A 23015-nucleotide genomic window follows, 5' to 3' on the forward strand; every position below is an offset into this window, starting at 1 on the left:
CTTGCCATGTAGGCAGGGAATTGGGACCATACCTCTTCAAGTTATTTACTCAACTGTATCACAATGAAATTGCCAGCATCAAAGGTACAACAAATGATATTTTTAATCTCGAACCATTTTGTAATTAGTATTTGAATAACATACAACAACAATCTTGTTCCTCCCCTTAACTATCGCACTCAGATGCTACATGAAACAACCAACTGGTTTGGCAACGAAATGACACTACCTAGCAGGCAAGATCACACAGACATTTTATCGAGCAGGTGGCATGCATAATTTCAATAGAATGTATTAAGGTCCAATTTTGTTCATCTCAACCCCAAATTCACACAAATCTTAGTGAATTGAATGTAAAATACAAAGTTTAAAACGCAAAATATAATAGAATTCACCTGCATTTGATTGAACGAAGAAGTTCGAATTGATCGCCAGTATGGATTGCAACATCAGGGCCTCGTTACCCCAAAGCAAACTGTTATTGATGGCTGATATATTTCCATAACAATAGGAGGCCCACAAGCGTACCCAGCTGTAGGAATGATCCGATGTTATAAGCGGTACCCAATGGCGTGTCAAACTCATTACACGGCGTCTACCCTTTGCATGTTTAATGCATTATCATCATGTGTATTGACTCGTAAGATTTATACGTAAGCGTCAAAATTGACATGAGTCTAATCCATTACAAAAGTGTATCAAACAAATAGTCAACCCCTAACCTGTAAGGTTGTGTTTAATGATTATAACAAGTGCATCTAATGAGTTATTTCAAAGGTTTAACATGTATATAACAGAGTCTACTCATTACAAAGGTTTGTACACTTTAAAATCTTTATTCATTGTTGTAGTAAGTTTTTATGTATCATTATATAACTGTCTGTATAACTCATTACAACAGTGCGTCAAACTTTAAAGGCTAGACCAGTTGTTGTAGTAGGTTTGGATTTAGACGTGTAACATGGTAATGTTGCGTTGATTCTACTATAATGGTGCGTCAAACTTTTCACTTGTTCAAAATCACCTTTATCAATCCATAAAGCTTTATTCTTAGCTCGATTACATGTGATCAATTGTTCATAGTTGTTTGGAATTTACGATCACATTAGTGAAGTATTTAAAAGATCTATGATTTAATATTTCTGTCAATAATCATGCTTGTAAGGTTTCCCAAACAATGGAGTAGAGTGATATTATATCATGGAAAATCAAATTATCAACATCTTCTTAGGTTGTGGATGTCGATCAAGTTTAAACCTTAGTCTCTAACTAATTTTATGATTACATGCTTAAAACCCAATTGTATAACATTCTCAATCTTGTTTTAAATGTGTACGATCTTACATTCCGCATTGTTTTTAGCTATATTCCTTACAGAAACTTAGAAAATTAGAATGCGATGATCCGTGGGTATAACTTGAGTTCTGTCAAATTCGCCAACTTTGGCATATCTGCTTTATGTTTGTGTTATCATCATAAATGTTAAAGTATAATTTGACCCACATTTTTAACACATGAAAAAAAATTACAGATAAAAGTTTCTCATAGAAATAAAAACAAAGATTTTTACATGTAAAGACACTTCACATGACACTTATGTACAAACATACCAAAAATATTATAAATTTTTGGAATATTTGATTTTAATAATCTCAACTATTCGTTCTTACCGTCAACAGTCCCAACTTAAAAAGTAACCATTGACAGTCTCAAGTATTAACATATTGACATCCTTTGGGACCTGACAAACAGAACCCTCACGCCGTTAGTCTTCGTTCGCCAGAAAACGTTTTTGACCGGAAAACTACTTTTTTGGCCGGAAAACTCAACCTTTTCGTCCTAAACCTCTGTGTAACCTGATTCCGGGCCTTTATAAACATTTTTCTAGTAAAAGCCCGAATAACTTAGGTCACCGGAAAACTTCTTTTTGCCTGGAAAACTCAACATTTTTGTCTCAAACCTCTTTGTAACCTTAGATCAGACCTTTAGGAGGCTTTGCTGGCCAAAAACGTTTTTCCGGGGACCGGTGACTAACGTCGTTAGAGTTTTGTTAGTCAACGTCCGTTGGAGGCGAATATGTTAATAGTTGGGACTATAAATGGTTATTTTTGAAGTTGGAAGACCAATGGAGAATAGTTTGGATTATTAAAATATAGTATTTCTAATTTTTTTAATCATAAAATACGTAAATTTATGGCAAATTATAATTTTCTATTCAGTATCGAATTTATCATAAAATATGTAAATTTATGGCAAAATTATAATTTTCTATTCAGTATCGTACAAGTCAAACTTACTATTCAAACTAACAAACATGTATCACAAAACCTAACACACCCTTCAAACCTATGATCATCTTTCCATTCTGAATCTTAATTCTCATCAGGACCAGCTGATCATTGTGTTCTACCACCATGGCTACCAATGGGTCTTCATCGGTGGTCAGTTTCTTTTCTTGCACTCTTTTTCAAGATTCTTTGATTTCCAGTTAAACTAATTTGATGTTGTAACTTCATATATATAATTAGAGAGATGGAGATGGGGTTAATGCTACAGAGGCCAGTTTGGATAAGATTAAACGACAATTGGCATCCGGGTCGGGTCGACACCTCTTGCAGGGTCCTCTTCTTAAGCGATCTGAAACGGTAATCCATTGTTTATTTGTTTCTAGTTTCTACCTACTGTTCTGTTTTGTTTGAAATCAAATTAATTTAATTTGACAATGAAGCTTGTTTGATTTATTTTATTAATGTACCTCTGGATCATATCTGAGTGAGTTTTTTTCTTTTAAATTTTTTTTAGTTAGGGTTTTGGTTCACAGTCTGGAATTCATTTTACTTTTTTTTTAATGTATTTTTTTTTTTTTTTTTAATATAGAATTTGAGAAGAAGAAAAAAAAATCAGTTTTTAATTAGATGATCAATCCAGTTATTTTATGGAAACTGAGTTATAAAGCTTTGTGGATTATGACTTTGCCTTTGATACTTTTGGCTCCCTAGCGCCAGAAGCCATCAACTTCTTGACGAGGGTTCAACGGGTTATCCACAGCAATTGTTCGACCCCAAGGGGGCAGGGGTTTGTGTTTGGGAGGTTGGGGTTTGCAATTCAGAAAGGGTTGGCGGCGCAGCTTGTTGCCCGTCTACCTTCTGTTTTGATGTAACTTAACAAGTTTTCTGGTTATAATGATAATTACCAACAAAAAAAAAGCTATATTTTTTTACGTAAATTAGCTCAATTAACAATCAAGAAAAAACGAAAAACGGACTAGTTGACGGGTTTAAGATGGATAGTATTATAAACAACAGACTGTTATTCAGCTGTTTATTCTGACATCTAGCTTCAACTGTTGTATTTGTAATAGCTAAGGAAATGGAACGAGAGATGGGTGATCCTAGACCCGACAACAGGAAAAATGGAATACAAGTATGATGCTATGCACCAATTACTTTCTTTCATTTTAAGATCCGGCATTATTATTGTTCAAGTGTGCTCATTACTAACCGTTATAAGCCCTCTGCAGAATCAGGAGAAATGACCTGAATATCAAAGGAACGATTGTGTTTGATTCAAATAGCACAATCATGACATCACCCTTTAACTTTCAGTAAGATCACTGATCATCACTATCATGTGTCGGATATTTGATGATATCTGATCTAATTATACGTATTTTTTTTTTCAGTGGACTGCCGAAGTATGATAACTGTATTATTTGTATCCACAGTTATTTTTCGCGTTTACTTACATATTGTCATTTACTTTTTTAAAATAATATGGGAGAACCGTGGAATGTATGCCCCTAACTTGATTTATTAGATATTGCAACACCACAGAAAAAAGAATATTTTCTGTGTGCAGAAACTCCAGGTGCAGCTAGAGCTTGGGTGGCAACGTTGCAGTGAGTTATTTATTGATTTTTTTTTTTTTGCTTTTTTAAAACTATTTTTTTTTAATCTGATTGCTTATAAATTATCTTTACGGTCAAATATCCTATCATTATGAATAATTAGGTTGCTGATATATATTTTTATCCTGTACACAAAACAACAGTGCAGCACAGTTGGTATTAAGGGCTCATAAAGAGGCAGTGAACTCATTAGCTGGAAACAGTAACGCAAAATTAGGGACAGTTTCCGCTGTCGTTACTGCTGCAAATTCAACTGCTCTAGAATCTTCCAAAGAAATTGAAGCAGCAATGCAGATTTCAAGGAGAAATGCTTTAGGTTCAGTGTTGAACAAGACACCCGATGCCCCATTGGATGATTTCACAATCATGAAGGTATGTAACAGCTTATCCGTACCAAAAAAATAAATGAATATTTAGGTAAAAGGGCAATATGATCGATAGTTTGATATTGTTGCAGGAAACATTAAGAGTAAAAGACGAAGAGCTGCAAAATTTAGCAAGAGATATTCGTGCTAGGGATTCAACAATAAAAGAGATAGCGGAAAAGTTAACTGAGACAGCTGAAGCAGCAGAGAGTGCTGCATCTGCAGCTCATATGCTGGATGAGCAACGGAGGATCGCAACTTCTGAAGTTGACCACTTTAAGAAAGAGTTGGAAAAACAAGCCGGGTCCTACAGTATAATGGTTAGTGTATGTGTGTGTGTGTATATGTATATATAGAAAGATTAATATGCAAGACCACCTTACCGTGCGATGCGTACACGAGCATCTCAACCACACATCTGATCTCAATCCAGGCCTTCAATTGAACGCAGTGGCATAATAGTAATTAACTGTGCATAATTACGCACGTTACAACACATAAGTACATACATTATTTGCGTAATTACGCACGGGTTGGGTTAAACCTAAATTACGCACGTTATTTGCATAATTACACATGGGTTGGGTGAACCATAATTACGCACGTTGTATGGTGGTCGTGTACCGTCGCACGATAAGGTGGTCTTGTACATTAACCGGTCTCTCTCTCTATATATATATACTCTCTCTCTCTCTCTCTTTCTCTCTCTCTCTCTCTCTCTTTGCCACCTCTCATATTATTGGTATTGGTATTGGTATTGGTATTTAATCTTTTGCTTCCTCTCTATTCCTACGGGGTAGAGGTAAGGCTGTCTACATCTACCATCCTCAGACCCTAGCCTTAGCTTTGCTATTGGTGGGATTTACCGAGCATGATGATGAGGATGAGTAGAAGCAACAAATTATACACAGAACATACAAACATGTGATTATTTTTGCAAATACATGACTGGTTTTCTTTTATAGCTAAGAGAATCTGAAGAAAAGGTGACGGCGTTAAGTAAAGAAATAGAGCAACTTACGAAGCAACGCGACTCATCTCATCAAGAAGCGCTTTTATGGCGATCTGAGCTGGCAAAAGCTAGAGAACGTGTAGTCATTTTAGAAGGAGCTGTTGTTAGGGCTGAGGAGAAAGTTAGGGCTAAAGATGCAGAGGCCGAAGCTGCAATAAAGGAAGCAACAGAGAAAGAAAGTGCTGCAAGAAAGGAAAATCAAGAGCTTTTGGCATATATTAATATTTTACAATTACAACTTCAAAGGTCCGTGGACCGTGTAGCTAGATTTACCACATCTCACTACCCTGGTTAAATGTTCGAAACGGGTTTGGGTCAAAACAGGTCTTTATTTACGTCGGGCAGGTTGGGTCGAACCCGATGGTGTCAAATCTGATAACAAGAAATAGTAGTCTAGGTTTTTAAATAAACAATTAGTGTGTCAAATATGATTACAAAAATATATTGTTTTTATGATAGTCTATGTTAGGGGTGTGAATTTATGACACGAACCTAACACGAAATTCACGGGTTCGGGTCAGTTTCAAGTTGAACCCACGAACCCGTTTAGCTAAACGGTTCGGGTCAACCCGGTCTGGTTGGCGAGTTGACCCATTTAACCCATTTTTATTATAAATTAAATTGGGTGCGTATTTTATGCCATAATTATAACTCAAAAAGATAAAATGATATAAGATTTTATAATTTAAATGTAATTGTATTATATTCATTTGTGTTTTTATTGTAGTAAATTTTACTTATAATAAATAAATTTGTGAAAAAAATAACAAAATTCGGGTTGAATAGGTCATGTTCGGGTCAACCTGCGAATATTCGGGCCGTGTTCGGGTTCATATATATGACATGATTTTCGGGTTCAGGTCGTGTTCGGGTTCGGGTCGGGTTGAACCCGTGAACACGACCTGTAACCGTTTAGCACCCCTAGTCTAGATTTTGGTTCCCAAAATGATTTAGGAGGTTTTATGCATTAAAAACACAGGTTGACTGACTTTGAACCCTTTCAGCTCATACCCATTTTGTTTCTAGCTATTTTTTTAAACATAATTCATTAGTAAACGAGTCAAAATTGACACCTATATTGTATTTGTAGCCCTGTGTTAGTTGCTGATGTGATGCGTTTGTTATGTTAGCAGGCAGGAGGAGAATACGAAGCAAGTGATGGAGGAGAGAGGAGAATCTTGCTCTGCTGGCGACACTCAACCGCTAACCAAACACGTGCATCCATCTGAAGATAACGTGGATAAAGCATGCCTTAGTGATTCTAGAAACATTCCATCTGTAGATCAAACAGGAATCCGTCCAGTTAACGACGGTGAATGGAATGATATAGAAGCAACGGAAGCAAGAATAGCTGATGTTAGGGAAATTGCGCCTGATACCGAAGGAAATAGTTTGGATATTCCCGCCTTATTACAGCCGAACGATACACAACAGGAACAAGCAAGTGGCTCCTACCATCAGCCTTAGATGTTACGCGTGTAACAAGAAAAATATGTTTTTGTTGTTATTGAGGAGACTTGTTTTGGTTACAGGATGAATTGAATTGTGAAAATGATTTATACAGCCAGTTGTGTGAGTTTTATAATTGCTGGCTTTTGAGGCTTCAGGCTTTGTTCATCTTATATGCAGCTTGGGGAAACCCTCTTTTCCTGACTGAATTTTTGTTCAACTAGAATTTTGACCCATGCTGCAGGCTGTAACGGCAACATCGTGTTTGTGACTTCGTTACACACCTAACGATAATGATATTAACGTGTGGTGCGTGCATGTGACATTACGCGTTTTTACTTTGTTATACACGTTACGTTCTTGATATTAACGTCATTAGACGTAGATAAAAAAAGACTTATGTCTCGGACATTACGGTGTAAAGTTGTAAAAGTAATTTAGAGATTAATGTGGTTAGGCATGGATAAAAAAAAAACGTATAACAATGTGGTGCACGTTGCGGTGTAAAGTCATAAAAGTAATTTAAACAAAAGGAGGTGCCAAGTTATTAAGTAGAAAAGGTTCGAGGGTTAAAGTTGTCAATTACTAAAAGTTAAGAGGTGTCAAGTTATTGGTAGAAAGGTTGGAGGGTCAAAGTTGTCAATTACCAAAAGTTAAAAGTAAATGTATAACTTAAACATAAGGGTTAGTGTTTTGTGTCAGAGGGATTCGAAGTGAAAAAATCATCGACCTTTCTCTTTAACAGTATATATAATAGGAACGGACACTGACAAATTATGGTACTGACATGCTTTCTGACTGAATTTTGGAACATTCATGTTGTATGATAACATAAGTGAACCTTAGAGAACCTTAAGAGTGATGTAAGGTTGCTTCTTGCTTGCATGCGGTCCGGAGGTTATGGGTTTGAGTCGTGAAAACAGCGGTTTGTGCACCCTGCGCAAGTGGGAGCCTTGTACGCCGGGTTTTCCCATGTATGATAACTCATAGAACAAAAATATTTGTATATTAAATAGGTCACACATAAACATCAAGATTTGTCTATTACATATGACTACTGCCAACACTAAAGGTTGTCCAGCCAACCAGAATTAGAAGAATAAGAGAACCAACAACTTCATTAATCAAGATTATTAACAAAAATAAAACAAACCATGTCCCTCGTTCAGTCTTGTTTTGTGATTTACAACAATCAAGATTTCGGTTTTACCTACACCCCACCATAGACCACCCACTCCTGCTAGTAATCTACCAAGAATGATTCCGACCCGTCAATAGTTATGGTTACTTATGTTCAGTCAGATTTCTGATTAGAGAGCCGGATGTTCCATGTCAGCAGAACCGCTGACGGATTCACCGTCCATGCTGGCGGTGCGGCTCCTCCTGTTCCTTCGTTCCTGTTTTCAAAACATGTTAAACATTGGATACTGAGGGTACTTTTGTCTTTTAAGCATCCTTTGTTCCATGGAAAGGTACTTTTGCCATTCATGGAGATTTTTAAAACAAAATGCCAAAATCACCCCTGAGGTTTGGGCACTTTTGCCTGTTACATCCAAAATAAGAATTTTTTTTTTTTTTTTTTTTTTTTTTTTTTTTTTTTTTTTTTTTTTTTTTGTAACGAGACCCCTGATATTTCGTTTTTGTTGACATCTCCATCCAAATCACTAACTCGGTTAAAATGTATTGCTAACTCAGGGAGGATTTTGGCAATTCCGTTAACTCAGGGACGATTTTGGCAATCTAGTACCTCGGGTCAAACCCAACCCGTAGACACGTACCCTAAAATTACATGTTTCCATCTTGTTACCGAACAATATTGCCACCTATGATAAAAACTGATAATTAATTACAACAAAAAAAAAAGGCAAGTAGTACCTCACGATATGGGAAATCGGTATCAAGCATTCTCACAACCTGACTCATTTTAGGCCGTTTCTCAGAGACGGGATCAACGCATCTGAGTGCCACCAGAAGTGCACGCTTTAGTGCATGTGTAGAGGGTTTTAGGTCAAGATTTGGGTCAACAACTTCCTCCGCTTTTCTATTTCCCACCATCATTTTCAGCCACTCGACAAGATTGACCTGCCGTAAGTTCAAAAAATAATAAAACATCCCACCACTCTTGTATGTTGAGCTGACATTATTGACACATTTAGCAATCAATTGGTCAACTCGGGATACGTTTCATCTCTAACGGGTCAAACAGAAACTAAGCATTAGATTATTAGTGTCCATTAGTACCTCATTAGCAACACGATTGTAATCCACTGGATCCCGTCCAGTTACTGCTTCCAGAAGGAGCACACCAAAACTATAAATATCACTCCGTTCATTCAACATGCCGGTATTAGCATATTCCGGGGCCACATACCTGCATATTACAACATAATTTTTTATTCACAATATTCAACCACTCTATGTCTAGCTCGAGTTACATAGAATGGTACAGATGTTTCACGTTCAACAAGAAACCGATATCATACCCAAATGTCCCCATAACTCTGGTATTTATGTGACTTTCTCCTGAATCCAAAAGCTTGGCCAATCCAAAATCCGAAAGCTTTCCGTTAAAGTCGTGGTCGATTAAAATATTGCTAGATTTTATGTCTCGATGCACAACCTTTGGTTCTATAGCCTCGTGCAAGTATGCAAGCCTGCAAAATCAGTACCAAAAACTTCTAATTACTAGTAACAGAAATCTTTTAAATCTTTGAAACTTGTAGCATAGAAGATTCACTTACGCTTTTGCTATACCAAGAAGGACTTTCATGCGCGCTTCCCATGTAAGCACACCACTTTCCCGAGTATCTCCATGAAGCCATTGTTCCAAGTTTCCGTTGTCCACATATTCATACACAAGCATCCTAAGGTATCCAATAAAACATGAATTATTAGTCGATACTAGAGTTACTTATGAAATGATGGACTTAGGTTGTGTTTTTGTCTCAAACAGGTCCAATGGGCGAACGGGCTGAAATCTGAAAGTTGGCCAATATATATTTTTAATGCATACAACCTGCTAATATTGTAATAATATTGTTCTTGTAGTAAAATTTGAGTGTAATATATATTTACTGTAATATATTTTTAAGGAGTCAAAGGACGAGCTTGAGAATTAATACAATATACTCTAAAAGATATAGACAGAAATGCACCTATGGGTTCCTTCTATGCAATATCCAAGAAGACGAACAAGATTCTTGTGTCGAACATGCCCTATAGCCTCCACTTCAACTCTAAATTCTTTCTCTGCCTGTCCCCTATGCATAATAGTATAATACCACACATTAAGATTATAAGATGATGATAAAAGCCTCAATATTAACAAAACAATGCATTCGTGAACGGAAATCAAACTCACAAATTGTTAAGTAGCTTCTTCACTGCTACCACCGTCCCATTAATCAATGTGCCCTTATATACCACCCCATATCCACCCTCCCCAACCACATTTTCTTTCGAGAATCTACGCGTCGCTTCCTCCAGGTCTCTCAACGTAAACCAATGGCCCCACCCTAAATGTGACGTTTCGGGCAACCCAACAAACGGAGATCCCATCGCTCCACGAGGCACTGAAGTTTGCTTCCACAAACTTGCGGAAGTTCCTTCTTCCCCGGATTGCGACTTGCATCCCCGTTCATACATCGAACTGCTTTGACTTACGTTATCAGCATCGCCAGATTTGTTCACTCCGAGTTGAAACATCATCTTTCCTGAACTCTTATTACCACTCGGTTCATTATTACTGGTTGCCGATGGATGTGCAATATAGTTATGCGGGCCCGGGCCTCCAACACTATCAACTCTGATATCTTTCGGTACATTCGGTATTTGGGAAAGAGGGTATTTAGTTCTTCTGCTATATTTCCTTTGGCATGTGACCCACATTGCTAATAGACATATAAACATACAGAGAAACACACCAACACAAAAGCAGATCACTACCCATAGCTGAAGACCCATAAATGAAGTACCCTTCGATAATTCCGTATCTAGTTTCGACATTTCGAGCGATAATCGTAAGACTCGAAGTTATCTACTCTCTAACTTCTTCTTCTAGCCCATCTCCACCTCCTACAAATCCCCCCATAAAACACAAAATTTTCAACAAAAAATTATCATATCACTAAATTAAAATTTAAAACTCCAGTTCTTTAATTTTATGCAATTAAGCCAAAATAATAATAAAAAAACCTCTAATGACTAGGGTTTACAACAAAAACACAAACCCTGATTCAAATTCCAGTGATTAACAACAAAAATGCAAAATTGAAAGAATCCCAACACAATATGACATAAATTACGCATTTACAACAATGCAATTACATCTTTAACTCAAGGGTTTTGTCAAATGTATTCAAGAATCAAGATCTTTTAGTAGTGATGTAAAAAATATGAAAATGTGTTGAAAGAATTGAAACCCACTTACAGTTGAATGAGAATCGAAATACCCAGATGAAATTCTGCTTAAATTTTACAAGAATCGATCAGGGGGTAACGGAGGAGTACACACAAAGCCACCGAAAGACTCTGAAGCAAAAAAAGGAGTTTGAAGGTAGAGAGAGGTGAGGGAAAGTGGGCCAAGAATTTGAGAAAATATAGATACAACAAATATCTATACATATAGAGGCATAGGCACCACACCAATATGAGTCATCACTTTTTGTTAGTTTGTTAATTAACTTTTTGTTTTTAAAGTATTAATGGTAGTTGGCATTTATTATATTTTTGTTTTAAATATATTGTTAATAATGGGAGATATTTGGTAATTTAATGTTATTATTTGGATTTTGGTTGGGTTAATTCTTTTTTTTTATTTTGTTCTATATTTAATTAATCATTAATGTTGGGTGAGGAGCACTTGGTTTACTTTCATTTTAAGTTTGTGGGTTATCATCTTTACTTTTTTTTGTGTGTCAAAAAGTGCTAATTAAATATGGTTGTCTAATGAGTATTTTGATTGAAAATGTATTTAAAAGGTGTTTTCTTTTAAGATAATGGCATTAGTAGAATAATGTCAAAGATAGTGGTCAAATTAATAAGAAACAAAAGTAAGTAAAAGTTAGGCTATTTAAGGAAAAAGTGAAAGTGTGTTATCTAGAATTTTATATATATATATAAAAAAAACTTTTGTAGCTGTAATTTGGAAAATATCATGATATTATTTTTTACGTATTTTCCTTAGGCCACCAAGTGTTTTATAGTCTTTTTAATATTTTTAAGATCGACTTCTCTAAACCATCATTTCATATCACCATTGTTCACTGTTTTTCGTTTGTTGTCCTCACCAAGACCAACTACCACTACCCACTATCACTAGTTGTCAATTGTCGTCATCTCCCCTCATCTTCGTTTGTCATTATCGTCAATCCACTTGTATTGATCGTAATCACTCACACTCATTGGTTATTGGTATTCGTTCACATATGTCGGGCATTGATGTTCACCACCACCACCCACCATCTTTTGCCTGTAGCCTCCCTCCATCAGCACCTTTCACCCACATCTGACATCCACAAGCACCTTTCGTCCGTATCTGTCGCCGGCTCACTGTCCTCGCCTACCATCACGAATGGAGCTATTGCCATTGCTAGCCATCATTATGATATATGTTTTTTACTATCCCGGTCTACTCTTTTGAACTTTGCAAGAATCAAGACGTGTGAATGAGTTTTTTTTAATATCTATATAACGTTTATAGATTTTTTAACAACTAAAATGAATATTTGCAAATAAAATAAGTAGACAAGGGATAGAAAATATATCATCAAAAGAACACAATGATGTATATTGTGTAGTGATTCAGATGGATGTTAACACATCTACCTTACATTCATTTCATGAATTTTGACCAATGACTTTCTAAAAAGATAGAGATCACATATTCTTCTCTTTCATAATAAATCGGAATGGATCACCAATGTACAATAGTTATAAGTATTTGAAGGTTTGGCCTTTTCTCTCTAGCTTTAATATTTAGTTGCTTGATGATCTTAAGATGTAAATTTGATGGTATATAACCACTCAAGAATGTATTTTTTTTAACGGCAAATTTGGATTATTGACGGACCACTAGAGTATCATCGTGCCACCAGCGGAACCACCCGATCATATCCATCTCCACTTGGCATAACGCCTATACACCAATTCAGGAGGAAACCCAATAAATATGGGAAAACCCCCTTATGGGAATCGAACCCAGGACCTATTGGTCCTAAAGCCTTATCCCACCCCCAAGATGCCACTAGGCTATAAAGCCATGGGCACTCAAGAATGTATCATTAAGTAATTTTGTGTTAAGGTTTGTAAGTATATCTTTGTCATTCAAAAAAAATTGTTCTTTAGCTAGACTTACAAAAAAGAAAATACAAAACTTCATGTGGACCTCTACTATCGATCCCACAATCATACTGTACATCAACCAAAGGTCTGCTATAATATTCTCTCCAAAATCTAAATTATTTATTTATTTTCGTTTATATCTGGCTTTAAACACTAGACAAAACAAGGTGGCAATTTCTACAAATTTAGGATAAAATTAAAATAACATATTAAAATTCATCTAACCTTCCAAGTTAACGAAGAAGGCTTGGTAAGTGATATCTTCATCTAGAACTTTAATATTTTCGTTTGAAATTACATTATCTTAGTAGACTATCACCAGAGATGTTGCAAGGATACCTTTAATAATGTTGCAACTAGGTGTTAGTAACTTAGTATTGATGTTGCTATGGCCTTCGCCTATGGAAAAAAAATAAAATAAAAAAATAACACATGTGTGGCAAAAAAATAAAAAATAACACATGTGTGGCCATAAGGACTGCATATATTATATTTTAGCTAAGGTGTTATGAACTTGGTCAAAAAAAATTTGTCAACTAGTTATAAACAATTGATTTTCTTGATCTTGATTGAATAAAATAACATAAGTGGGGCCATATATAAACCCATGTACAGGAGTGATTATAGGAAACTATTATAGGATGATGTTACACTTTGACTATACACTAAAACTGATGGAGGAAACCAAGGGTAATAGATTGAATATAATTCACTCACCCATTAGGTTGCTTGACTCTTGAACCTCTTTACCCAAACATTGACTTCTAGTTACTTGCCATCACCATCATCTGCCCCTCAAATGATTCCGCCGAATATGATCATAGCTGTCTTGCACCCGCTGGTTCTCCCGTGACTAACAATGCCTCATATGCATAGCAAAGGGTGCGAAGATAGATGACGATACCTGGCTATCATGCCATAATTTCAACGAAACAACAAGGTTGTGTTTCTTGCCATTATAAACACAACTAATAAGTTCATTTGATGCCAGCCAATTAGTAGTAACACTAACATTTTTTAACCACCAATAGTGTCTAGTGTGACATTGGTGGATACAAAAAGTAAGCATTTGAATACATGCACATAAACAGTAAGTTACCTTTCACATCCGCCCACTCTAATTTTCAATCTCTATCGGACTAAGGGGGCCTAATCATTTTGTGATTCTAAACTTCATTTTGAATATTAATAGCAGTCATAAACTTGTGTTTTATAACACTTCATTTGTGACCACAAAACCGTTGCAACTTATATATAGTGATGTTTAGGGACCAACTCATAAGTCCATTAACACTTATCCATATGATTTAATCTTTGTGACTTTCACACCAAATGTGTGGCTTTACCCTATGTGTCATAAATCGAATGTTTTCCACCTTGTTTCCACAATTTAAAAACATAGTTGAAAAATATTTTCAAACACCTCTTATTTTCGTTTTCTCAGATAATAGGGGTGAATATCAAGCTCTCATCCCTCATTTCCAATCTCATGGGATATCTCACTTCACCACAACCCCTTATACACAGGAACAAAATTACCGTTGAAAGACGTTATCGATTCAGGTTATCGATTTCACACAAAACTCCGTTTAATTACTAAAACAAGACATAGGCATGGCCTTGGGATTACTGAATTAATTAAAATGACAATTAAAGACAGTTTTTAATAATAACCGTACGATCAGTGGCGGATCTAGGATTCTGACCAAGCGGGAACGTTTTATAAATAGGCGGTAACGAAATCGAAAAAACGTCAATTTTTTTCAAAATTTACACTAAAAACGTCAAAAATTTTCCGACCAAGCGGTAGCGGAGGCTACCCCTTGTTTAGCTATATATCCGCCCCTGCGTACGATCTAATCGTCCCTTCACAAATACCAATTACCCACCTAGTTACCAACGTGCTAACGATGCAAGAAATCACAAATACATTTGATAAAAGACAAGCAATTCAAATATAAGCAAAAGTTTATTCAAGTTAAACACATGTAGTCAAGATATACTAGTTTGCAAAGTAATCACCAAAGTTAATGTATAAAAACTGAACAATCGTTCACCCGGGGGGAATCACAAGAAGTTTAGAAAAAATGTAACTTCTCCAAGTTTCAGATTTCTGGGGTTACACAAAACTCAATTTAATTGATTAATTGGATACCACATAGACATAGTGCTAAAAAGTCGTTTAATTTAAGTAGTAATAAAAAATAGGTCTTTGTCATCAGTTTTTTTAGAGTTCGATTAATCTTATTTACTAGTGTGGGTCAACCTACTCTATATCACCTACAAACTACCAGATTTTGTCATCAACCGAACAAGTTGTAAAACAAGAACTCAAATCACATGAATTATTTATTTATTTTCTTTCTTACGGTCCATAACAGTCCTCACAAAACCCATTTATTTTGTGTCTTTCATTAAAGCCCAACTCCATGTGCAACTTCTCTCTTTCAATTAATTCCATCCACAACTAAAATCCATCTCCTTTTCCACCTTAGACCGTGGGTATGGTGGGGCGGGGTTTAGGGCATGGGTTGACACGTGGCTTGGGGGAGCAGACATGGGCTGACCCACATTCAACACGGTATGGTGGGGCGTGGGTTTGGTGGGCTTCGCTGGGTTGAGCCAAACCACTGGCTATACAAACGATTCCCAAGATACGATGCATAACTCGCTTCAACGGGCATAGGGGAGTGTATGAAAAATGGACGAGGCATTGGACGATTGGGTGGTGGGCTAGGATTATTTTCTTGGAATGCAAACGGGTTGTTCGGGTCATAAGCACGGTTATATGAGGATGCATTTTTTCGTTTTGTAAAAGGAGAATTGAAGATGATTATAGAAGATGTGGTTGAATGTGGTAAAAAATGAAAGAAAAATGGGAGTTTTATAGTGAAAAAATAATTTTTTTTTAACATAGCCGTTGGCCAACGGCTAGTTTGGTTTGGCCATTGAGAGACCGCCATGTCAGCTTGCTAGACCTGCCCCACGCCCGGCTTCAAACCCAAGCCCCAAGGGTCACGCCTCAACCCAAACCCACCCGGGATGGTGGCTTAGGCGTTTTCCCCCAACCCACGCCCCAACCTAAGCCCCATACCCTATAGTCTTATAAACATGTAGGTCTTGAATTATCTTCATAATTGCCTTTCTAATAATCCTCGAATCAAAAGAATAATTCAATTAATGTCATAATTAATTTATCAACTAATGCCACCCTTTTTAAGTTTTTTTTCTTTCTGAAATGTGTGAATTATTCACGAATGTCGGGAGGTTTAGCATACGTTGTTTTAATCGGGTCCGCGCTAGAGACCCCCTCGCCAGGGGCGGAACCAGAGGGGGGTCAAGAGGGTCCGTTGACCCTTCGGTCACCGAGACTTTTTGAATTTTTATTTATAAATTTTGAGTTTTTGAAGAACAAATTTAGAGATGGACCCCCTAATTTGAACCAATATAGAATATAAGCTTATGATGACCCCCTAACTAAATCGTTCTGGTTCCGCCACTACCCCTCGCACAATATATCTCCAATTTAAACCCCTCAATGAGAAACCTCTATTACCCAGACTCAAACTTGAGACCTAGAGAGAAAAACTCACCTGGGCCCACCATAGGTGAAACTTAAATACCCGTGGCCACTACTAGAGCACGATGGTTACCACCCTTTTTGTTTGATTCAAAGTTTATGTGACATGAGACAAACAGTTCTTTCCTCAATTTGATTTATCACACATTAAACTAGACAATTCAACTTTAGACTATTTATTGGTTATAAACTAGCAGTGATCATATCAATCATGACCCACAGACTGTGTGATCATATGAATGGATCATAAGCTCCTTGAACCTTGGAATCAGTTCTTTCCATTCTTGGAGATAAGTTTTTGTTTGATCTTTTCGCGATTGTTCACCATCGTGTATCATCAGTTCATTCTCCAGCAATTTCTCTAGCAAGATAACACTTTCTGAACTGTAATCTAGATTATTCCTTTGATCTTCAAGCAAGTTTACAGATTCATTTGACGAAAACACAGTCCCCGCGTCAGGTTCCAACAAATTCAACACTTGTTGAGAACGTTTGAGTTCGTCAGCGTTTATCGTGCTTTGCATTTGCTCAGATTTTCGTTTTTTGCACATTTCAACACTACCCGTTTTTGGTTTTTGCTTAAGACGCTGCAAAAGTTTAGCAAAAACCGGAAGTGTGTATGTTTTTGACATGAATGCCAACAACTTTTGTTGCTTGACTTCCATTCGTAGCATACGTTCTTGAATGATCTTCAACTGTTTTTCGTCCATCTCTTGTTGTAGTTTCATGTCCAAGATCTCCTGCTTAAGTGCAATATTATCTTTTTTCAAAACATCGAGTTCTAATTCGATTGAGGAGCTAGTTTGATGAACACAAGCTTCTTGTTGTTCGGTTTCCTTATGTTTTTGCATGTTTTGTGCCTGGTTTCTTGTTCTCCTCTTGATCTTGCTCAACAAGTGCTCGTCTCCCTTCAGGAAGAACTCATTTGCGAATTCCGATCGATCCGGATTGATTTTCTTGAACCTCTATAATTAAAATTATGAGTATACCACCCAACAAAGAGTAAATCATGACTTAAAAGTTAAAATCAACCAAAATATACATCAAATAAACTATTATATGGAGATCATTGAAGTTAAACCCCTAAACAACATATTACTTTTACTTTAACCACTATAAAGGCCATATATAAACAAGATAAAGATGACTTACATAAGCGTTGAGTTGACGAACAAAGCTAGAGAAATTATTGTGCTTGAATCTTTGTTGCAAAAGATGAGTGAACTTTTTAGGATCCCAAATAATGAAACTTGTTTTAGAATCACTCCATGATATGATTAAATCTGTTGTTGGGTCATCCACCATTTCAAATGTTTTTTTTAGAAACGGAGGTACATCGTCTCTAAGCCCTCCTAATTTGGGTTCTTCGTTAATCTTCATAATCTCTTTCGATGAATCTAGGCCACCACGATCTTGATTCAAACCCGCCATGGGCTCTTCTTTGCTATTCAAGTTGGAAGATCAAAAAATTGTTAAAAGTGTGATTGTTGGTATAAGTTATGAGTTAAAGAGAAGAGGCCTTGAAAGGGTCATGCATGTGTGGCCATTTATATAGTCCAATTTTGAGACATGCATGTCTTGCTTGGGCCTACTTAATCTATTTGTTATGATCATGCAAAAGCTTAAAAAAAGTTTTGTCACGTGGTCAAAAGTGGTTTTACATTTCATACTCATGTTATAGTCATGTGAAATGTGATGGGTGAGTGAACTTATCTTTTTAATATTTTAATAAATTTTATTAATTATCGTCAACAATTCATATTATTTTTTTAAACAATTACTTATCGTTCGAAATGTTGATTCAAACACATGTAAAAACCAATTATTTTTTATTGACAAACACAAGTTATTTGAGAATAATCAAATACCCTTAAATTAAATAACGGAGCAAACGAATTTGAAAAAATAAATGGGTGAGGTAGCGAGACTTTATTGGCTTGGCTTCAACAAAGGGGTGAGCCTTCATGCTTGTGGCCTTGGTCGCAAAGGATGAGGCCTCGCGCCCTCCCGATGATAGTCGCGCGTGTATTAGTGGCGCCATTTGAGTTAATGTGCCTCACGCTCTACACCATAACACATTATCTAAAATATGCACACTTTCATTTTGGACCCTATGCATCTGATAAGTGATTTCTCTTTATATTTCATTTATATGTTCTTCACAATTTATTAAAAGTAATTTATTAAAAATAATAGGTGATCCATAAGTAAAAATTAAACTTTTAGAAAAAGTTTTGTTTTCAAAGCAAGTTGTTATTGTTTTGTGATATTTCTCGTCTTTCTTAAGATATCATGACAGTGTATGTTATCCTATCTAATGTTTTTTTAGAAAATTCTACATAAATATCTATATATGTTTAAAGAACTATATATGATCATTTACTTCATGCTTCTATTTAAGGCTAGAATTATGTTCGAGACTTTTCTTGAAGTCATGCATCATGAAAAATGCCTAGAGAATTTCAATATTCGAACGTAACGACTTAAATAGAATCCGATTATGATGATACTCTACTTCGCATTCATTTTTTACTATTTTCAATACATATAAAACATATTTCGACATCTTCTGGGCTTATGATGTCTTTTTACCATGGCGTTATCATCGATACTATAATGAACAAAAGAAATATCAACCGGTTTTCCACCATTAACGTTGTTTTTACAATTGCGTCTACATTTCCATTTACAATATGTTAAAAACTGACTCGCACATAAGGCTGGCATATCGTGTTAACCCGATTTCTTAAAACACAAACACGGTAAGACACGAAAATCCGAAACAGGTAAACACGAATACGACACGAAATCTTATCGTGTCAGATTTTTCAAACACAGACACGAAGCTGACAATAAACACGTTACCAGTGGCAGACCCAAAAATTTTTTCATGGGGGTGCGGAATATTTTTAAAGATTTTAGGCTCTTAGGTATATAAAAAAATTTCGGATCGGTTCGGGTCGGGTTATGTAAAACAAAAGAATATCAAGCTAAAATTTATATAATTATAAAAACATGTCAAACGCCGTTACAAACATATTTAAAATGTCGCTCTACGGGTTTTTATTTTTGGAAATCTATCCAAAACATCTAGAGCTATTTTTTAAGCAAGTTTTTTCTCAATATAACATATACAACTAATTTTCAACACTAAGACCATGTGTAGTGGTAGAAGCTTATAATGCCCCCACCATGGGGCATTATACGACACGTGGCGTCCTACTCAGCAAGGGGGCATTATAGCAAAAGTGGTGTAGTGGGGCATTAGGCCACACGGGGCACATGCGTGATGACAATATATCACGCGTTGAACTCAAACGGAACACCGCCGCCGCCGAGCTCACCACGCGTTATAAATGTAACGCGTTACATGTATCACGCGTTAAACTTTTGAGTTTTGATAGGGTATGACTTGTACATTGTGCATTAATACTTGTACATTGGAATCCCCATCACTAGTGATACCACCCCCACTACATTTCTATCACTATCACTAGAATATTGGGTGCTGACATGGCATGATTTGATTGGGTGCTCCCATCACTAGAACCCATCACTAGTGAACCACCCCGTGTGGCCTTATGCCAATAACCCCCCATTCAATCATTTTACAATCATTTCACAATTATTTTTTTAATTTAAAACATAAAAAAAACTTCATTAATTTAAAAATAAAATTACATTACTTGAAAAAAAAATAAAAAAAAAACTGAAAAAAAAACCGAAAATAAAAAAAAACAGAAAAAAAGCTGAAAAAAATAAAAAAAAACATAAAAAAATAACATGATCTAGAGTCCATATTTTTCTCTAATTTTTTGGCGACGCATTTGCGCAAGGATCAACACATCGCCTTGTAGGTGATCGATAGGTTTGGACAAAAACTCGATGTCCTTTTCCATTTGCCTCGCCTCTTGCATCTCGTTAAATTTTTTTGTTTCGGCCACTCGTTCCTTCATAATCTCATAACGTTGGTGGCCGAGGTCGCGAATGTCTTGGAGACGACGGTTCATCTCCTCGAAATTATCCTTTAACTCGAGATCGGAAGACGACTCGACCGTTTTTTTCCCGGTTCCCTTTCTTCTACCGGTGGGTCGGACCAACTCTTCTTGAATGCCCTCTTCCACCGCCTCATTTAAATCAACATTGCGGGCATCCGATGTCGGAGTTGACGGGTCAACGGAGGATGATGTTTTTGACCTTTTAGCCCGACGTCTACTACTAGACGTCATTGGATTAACTACCGCCCACTTTGGACTTTTTCGTAGTAGCTCCCAACACTTGTAGTACGTGAAAGGGCATTTTGTCCTCTCGAACTCCTCCAAACTCTTCGTTAAAACCCCCACGTCACCTTCACCGCTCGGCCGATTATCGTAGTTACGTTGGAAGACTTCTTGGAACGCATGACACTTGTTGTTGATGTCGGTCCATTTGCTAGAAATGGAGTCTTTGTCCCGATGTTCTCCTTGACCCCACGTGCTAAAGAAGAGTGCACGAACCCTATCCCAAAAAACCGGGCCCGTTTGAAAGTTTGCTACAAAAAAAAAAAAAATAAAAAATAAGTTGTTTGTTAAAAAATAAATTAACAAAATAAGTAAAATAATATTTATATAAAATAGTTACCGGTCTCTTCGTCCTCCGAAATGTCGACAAACGCCCGAGTCAACGCGTATTCCTCTTCCTTCGTCCATTTGATTATATTTTTTGTACGCCGCGGTGCGTCCTTATCCTTCTTCTTATGCGACCTTTTGCCGCGTTTCGATGTTTCTTGCACCGGCTCGGGTTGCGTCTCCGGTACGACTTCCACATCGGGTTCGGCTTCGGGTTGTGACGGTTGAGACCCGCCGGCTTGACCATAGCCGGAAGTGGGAGGAACAAACGGAGGGGCGCCACTCAAGTAAGCCGCGTAAGTTAAAAAGCTCGGGTCCATGTCTTGAAGGTTGTACGGGGTTTGCGGTTGGGTTGTGTTCGGGTTTGCGGGTCTAGCGGGGACACCAAAAGGAGGGCAGTATGGATGCATGATTGTATAAAAATTAGAAGAAAGTGGGTTTTTTTTATAAAGTTAGAAGAAAGTGGGAGAGATAGTGAGTTTTTGTATAAAAAATGGTGTGAATGTGGGGTATATATTTATAGTGGGGAATATTTTAAATTAAAAAAAAATAAACAAAGTTACCGTTGGGGAACGGTCGAAAATGGTGGCCCCCATCTCTTTTAAGCGTTATTTTTAAAACGCCGGAGGAGTTTTTTTTCGAAAAACACGCCCCAAAACGCTCCCTGTAATGGGGGGGTGGGCGTTATGCGGCGTTTTCGGACAAAAATTTTTAAAAAAAACGCCCCATTACACACGGTCTAAACACATAAACAATCATCACCAAACTTCATAATTTTCAACTTTAAAATCAAGCCCTAATTTTAATTGTTGATTCCTTCTAACTAAGCATTTAAACACACTAAACTTTAACTAAAACAACAAAATCAACAAACTAAAGTTTCAAAAAACAACAAAACAACTAATATTTTAAACTTTTTTAACAATTGTATTTCTCATAAAAATCCAAATAAAACAAGAAAACAAAAAAATAATCGAATCATACCCGAAAACTGTGATGAGATGCTGTTTTCGTGAATTTGGTGGCCGAAATTGCGGTGGGTTGGGTTATTATAATTTAGTTCAAATTAGATTATTAGATTGGGTTGGGCTTGAGTTATGTGCGTTTATTGGGTTAAAGGTTAAGAGAAAGTTAATTGGGTTAATTGAAAGTTAATTAGTTGAGTGGAAAGTTAATTATGTTGTATTAAAAAAAATCAGTGTTTACGTAAATTTTTTACAAACTCATAAGATTTTTTTCTTAAGGGTGGCAGTCAAAAAATTCTAAGGGGTGCGATTGGGATTTACCGGGAATTTAGCACTAAATTTTGTTTTTTCAAAGGGTGCGCCCGCCCACCTTGACATATAGGTGGGTACGCCCCTGCACGTTACACGATACGACTTGTTAAGACACGTAAAAAATTTCCAGCGTATCACGGAGACAAACTGTTAAAGACACGAACATAATCTATTATTAAATATATCAATTTTACTTCCGGGTATTTTTTTTACTTAAAACTAGTATTAAGCCCCCCCCCCCCCCCCGCGTTGCGGTGGGGGCCGTAAACCGTGCCAAGTAGTACTAATATATGCTACACCACTACCAGCGACCAACAACACCAGAAAAGTTCGTAAAAAAATAATAAAATAACAACAAACGAAAAGCAGACGTAAAATTGTTGAACCACGCATACTCATTGCGGCTTTGAATGCTAAGAAATTAGACCGAAACGTAAAACGTAGAATAGAATAACTAAGTCAATCTAGGACCCGCG

General features: G+C 36.6%; 3 protein-coding genes across 4 annotated transcripts; 1 reads left to right on the forward strand and 2 right to left on the reverse strand.

Moving 5' to 3' along the window:
• Positions 1-2286: 2286 nt before the first annotated feature.
• On the forward strand, positions 2287-6937 carry LOC110864907 (switch-associated protein 70). 2 transcript variants are annotated; one of them, XM_022114073.2, is made up of 10 exons: positions 2287-2441; positions 2529-2645; positions 3362-3423; positions 3521-3604; positions 3683-3714; positions 3817-3898; positions 4051-4279; positions 4365-4592; positions 5238-5530; positions 6415-6937. In XM_022114073.2, the coding sequence occupies exons 1-10, from the start codon at positions 2415-2417 to the stop codon at positions 6749-6751; spliced, it is 1491 nt and encodes a 496-aa protein (XP_021969765.1). In that variant the 5' UTR covers positions 2287-2414; the 3' UTR covers positions 6752-6937. The 2 variants fall into 2 exon arrangements, with proteins under 2 accessions (XP_021969765.1, XP_021969766.1); XM_022114074.2 differs by having other exon boundaries at positions 6418-6937.
• Positions 6938-7722: 785 nt separating this feature from the next.
• LOC110864908 (probable receptor-like protein kinase At2g42960) lies at positions 7723-11351 on the reverse strand. The gene is made up of 8 exons (XM_022114075.2): positions 11163-11351; positions 10095-10807; positions 9889-9993; positions 9475-9597; positions 9217-9387; positions 8975-9104; positions 8609-8815; positions 7723-8130 (listed from the first exon to the last, which is right to left on the reverse strand). Exons 2-8 carry the CDS (start codon positions 10736-10738, stop codon positions 8044-8046), a joined length of 1467 nt encoding a protein of 488 aa, XP_021969767.1. The 5' UTR covers positions 10739-10807; positions 11163-11351; the 3' UTR covers positions 7723-8043.
• A 5360-nt stretch (positions 11352-16711) lies between these two features.
• LOC110863821 (heat stress transcription factor A-6b) lies at positions 16712-18163 on the reverse strand. The gene is made up of 2 exons (XM_022113099.1): positions 17808-18163; positions 16712-17620 (listed from the first exon to the last, which is right to left on the reverse strand). Exons 1-2 carry the CDS (start codon positions 18084-18086, stop codon positions 16865-16867), a joined length of 1035 nt encoding a protein of 344 aa, XP_021968791.1. The 5' UTR covers positions 18087-18163; the 3' UTR covers positions 16712-16864.
• Between the last annotated feature and the right edge of the window lie 4852 nt (positions 18164-23015).

This window comes from Helianthus annuus, chromosome 6 (genome assembly GCF_002127325.2).
Source record: "Helianthus annuus cultivar XRQ/B chromosome 6, HanXRQr2.0-SUNRISE, whole genome shotgun sequence".
Classification (NCBI taxonomy): Eukaryota; Viridiplantae; Streptophyta; class Magnoliopsida; order Asterales; family Asteraceae; genus Helianthus; species Helianthus annuus.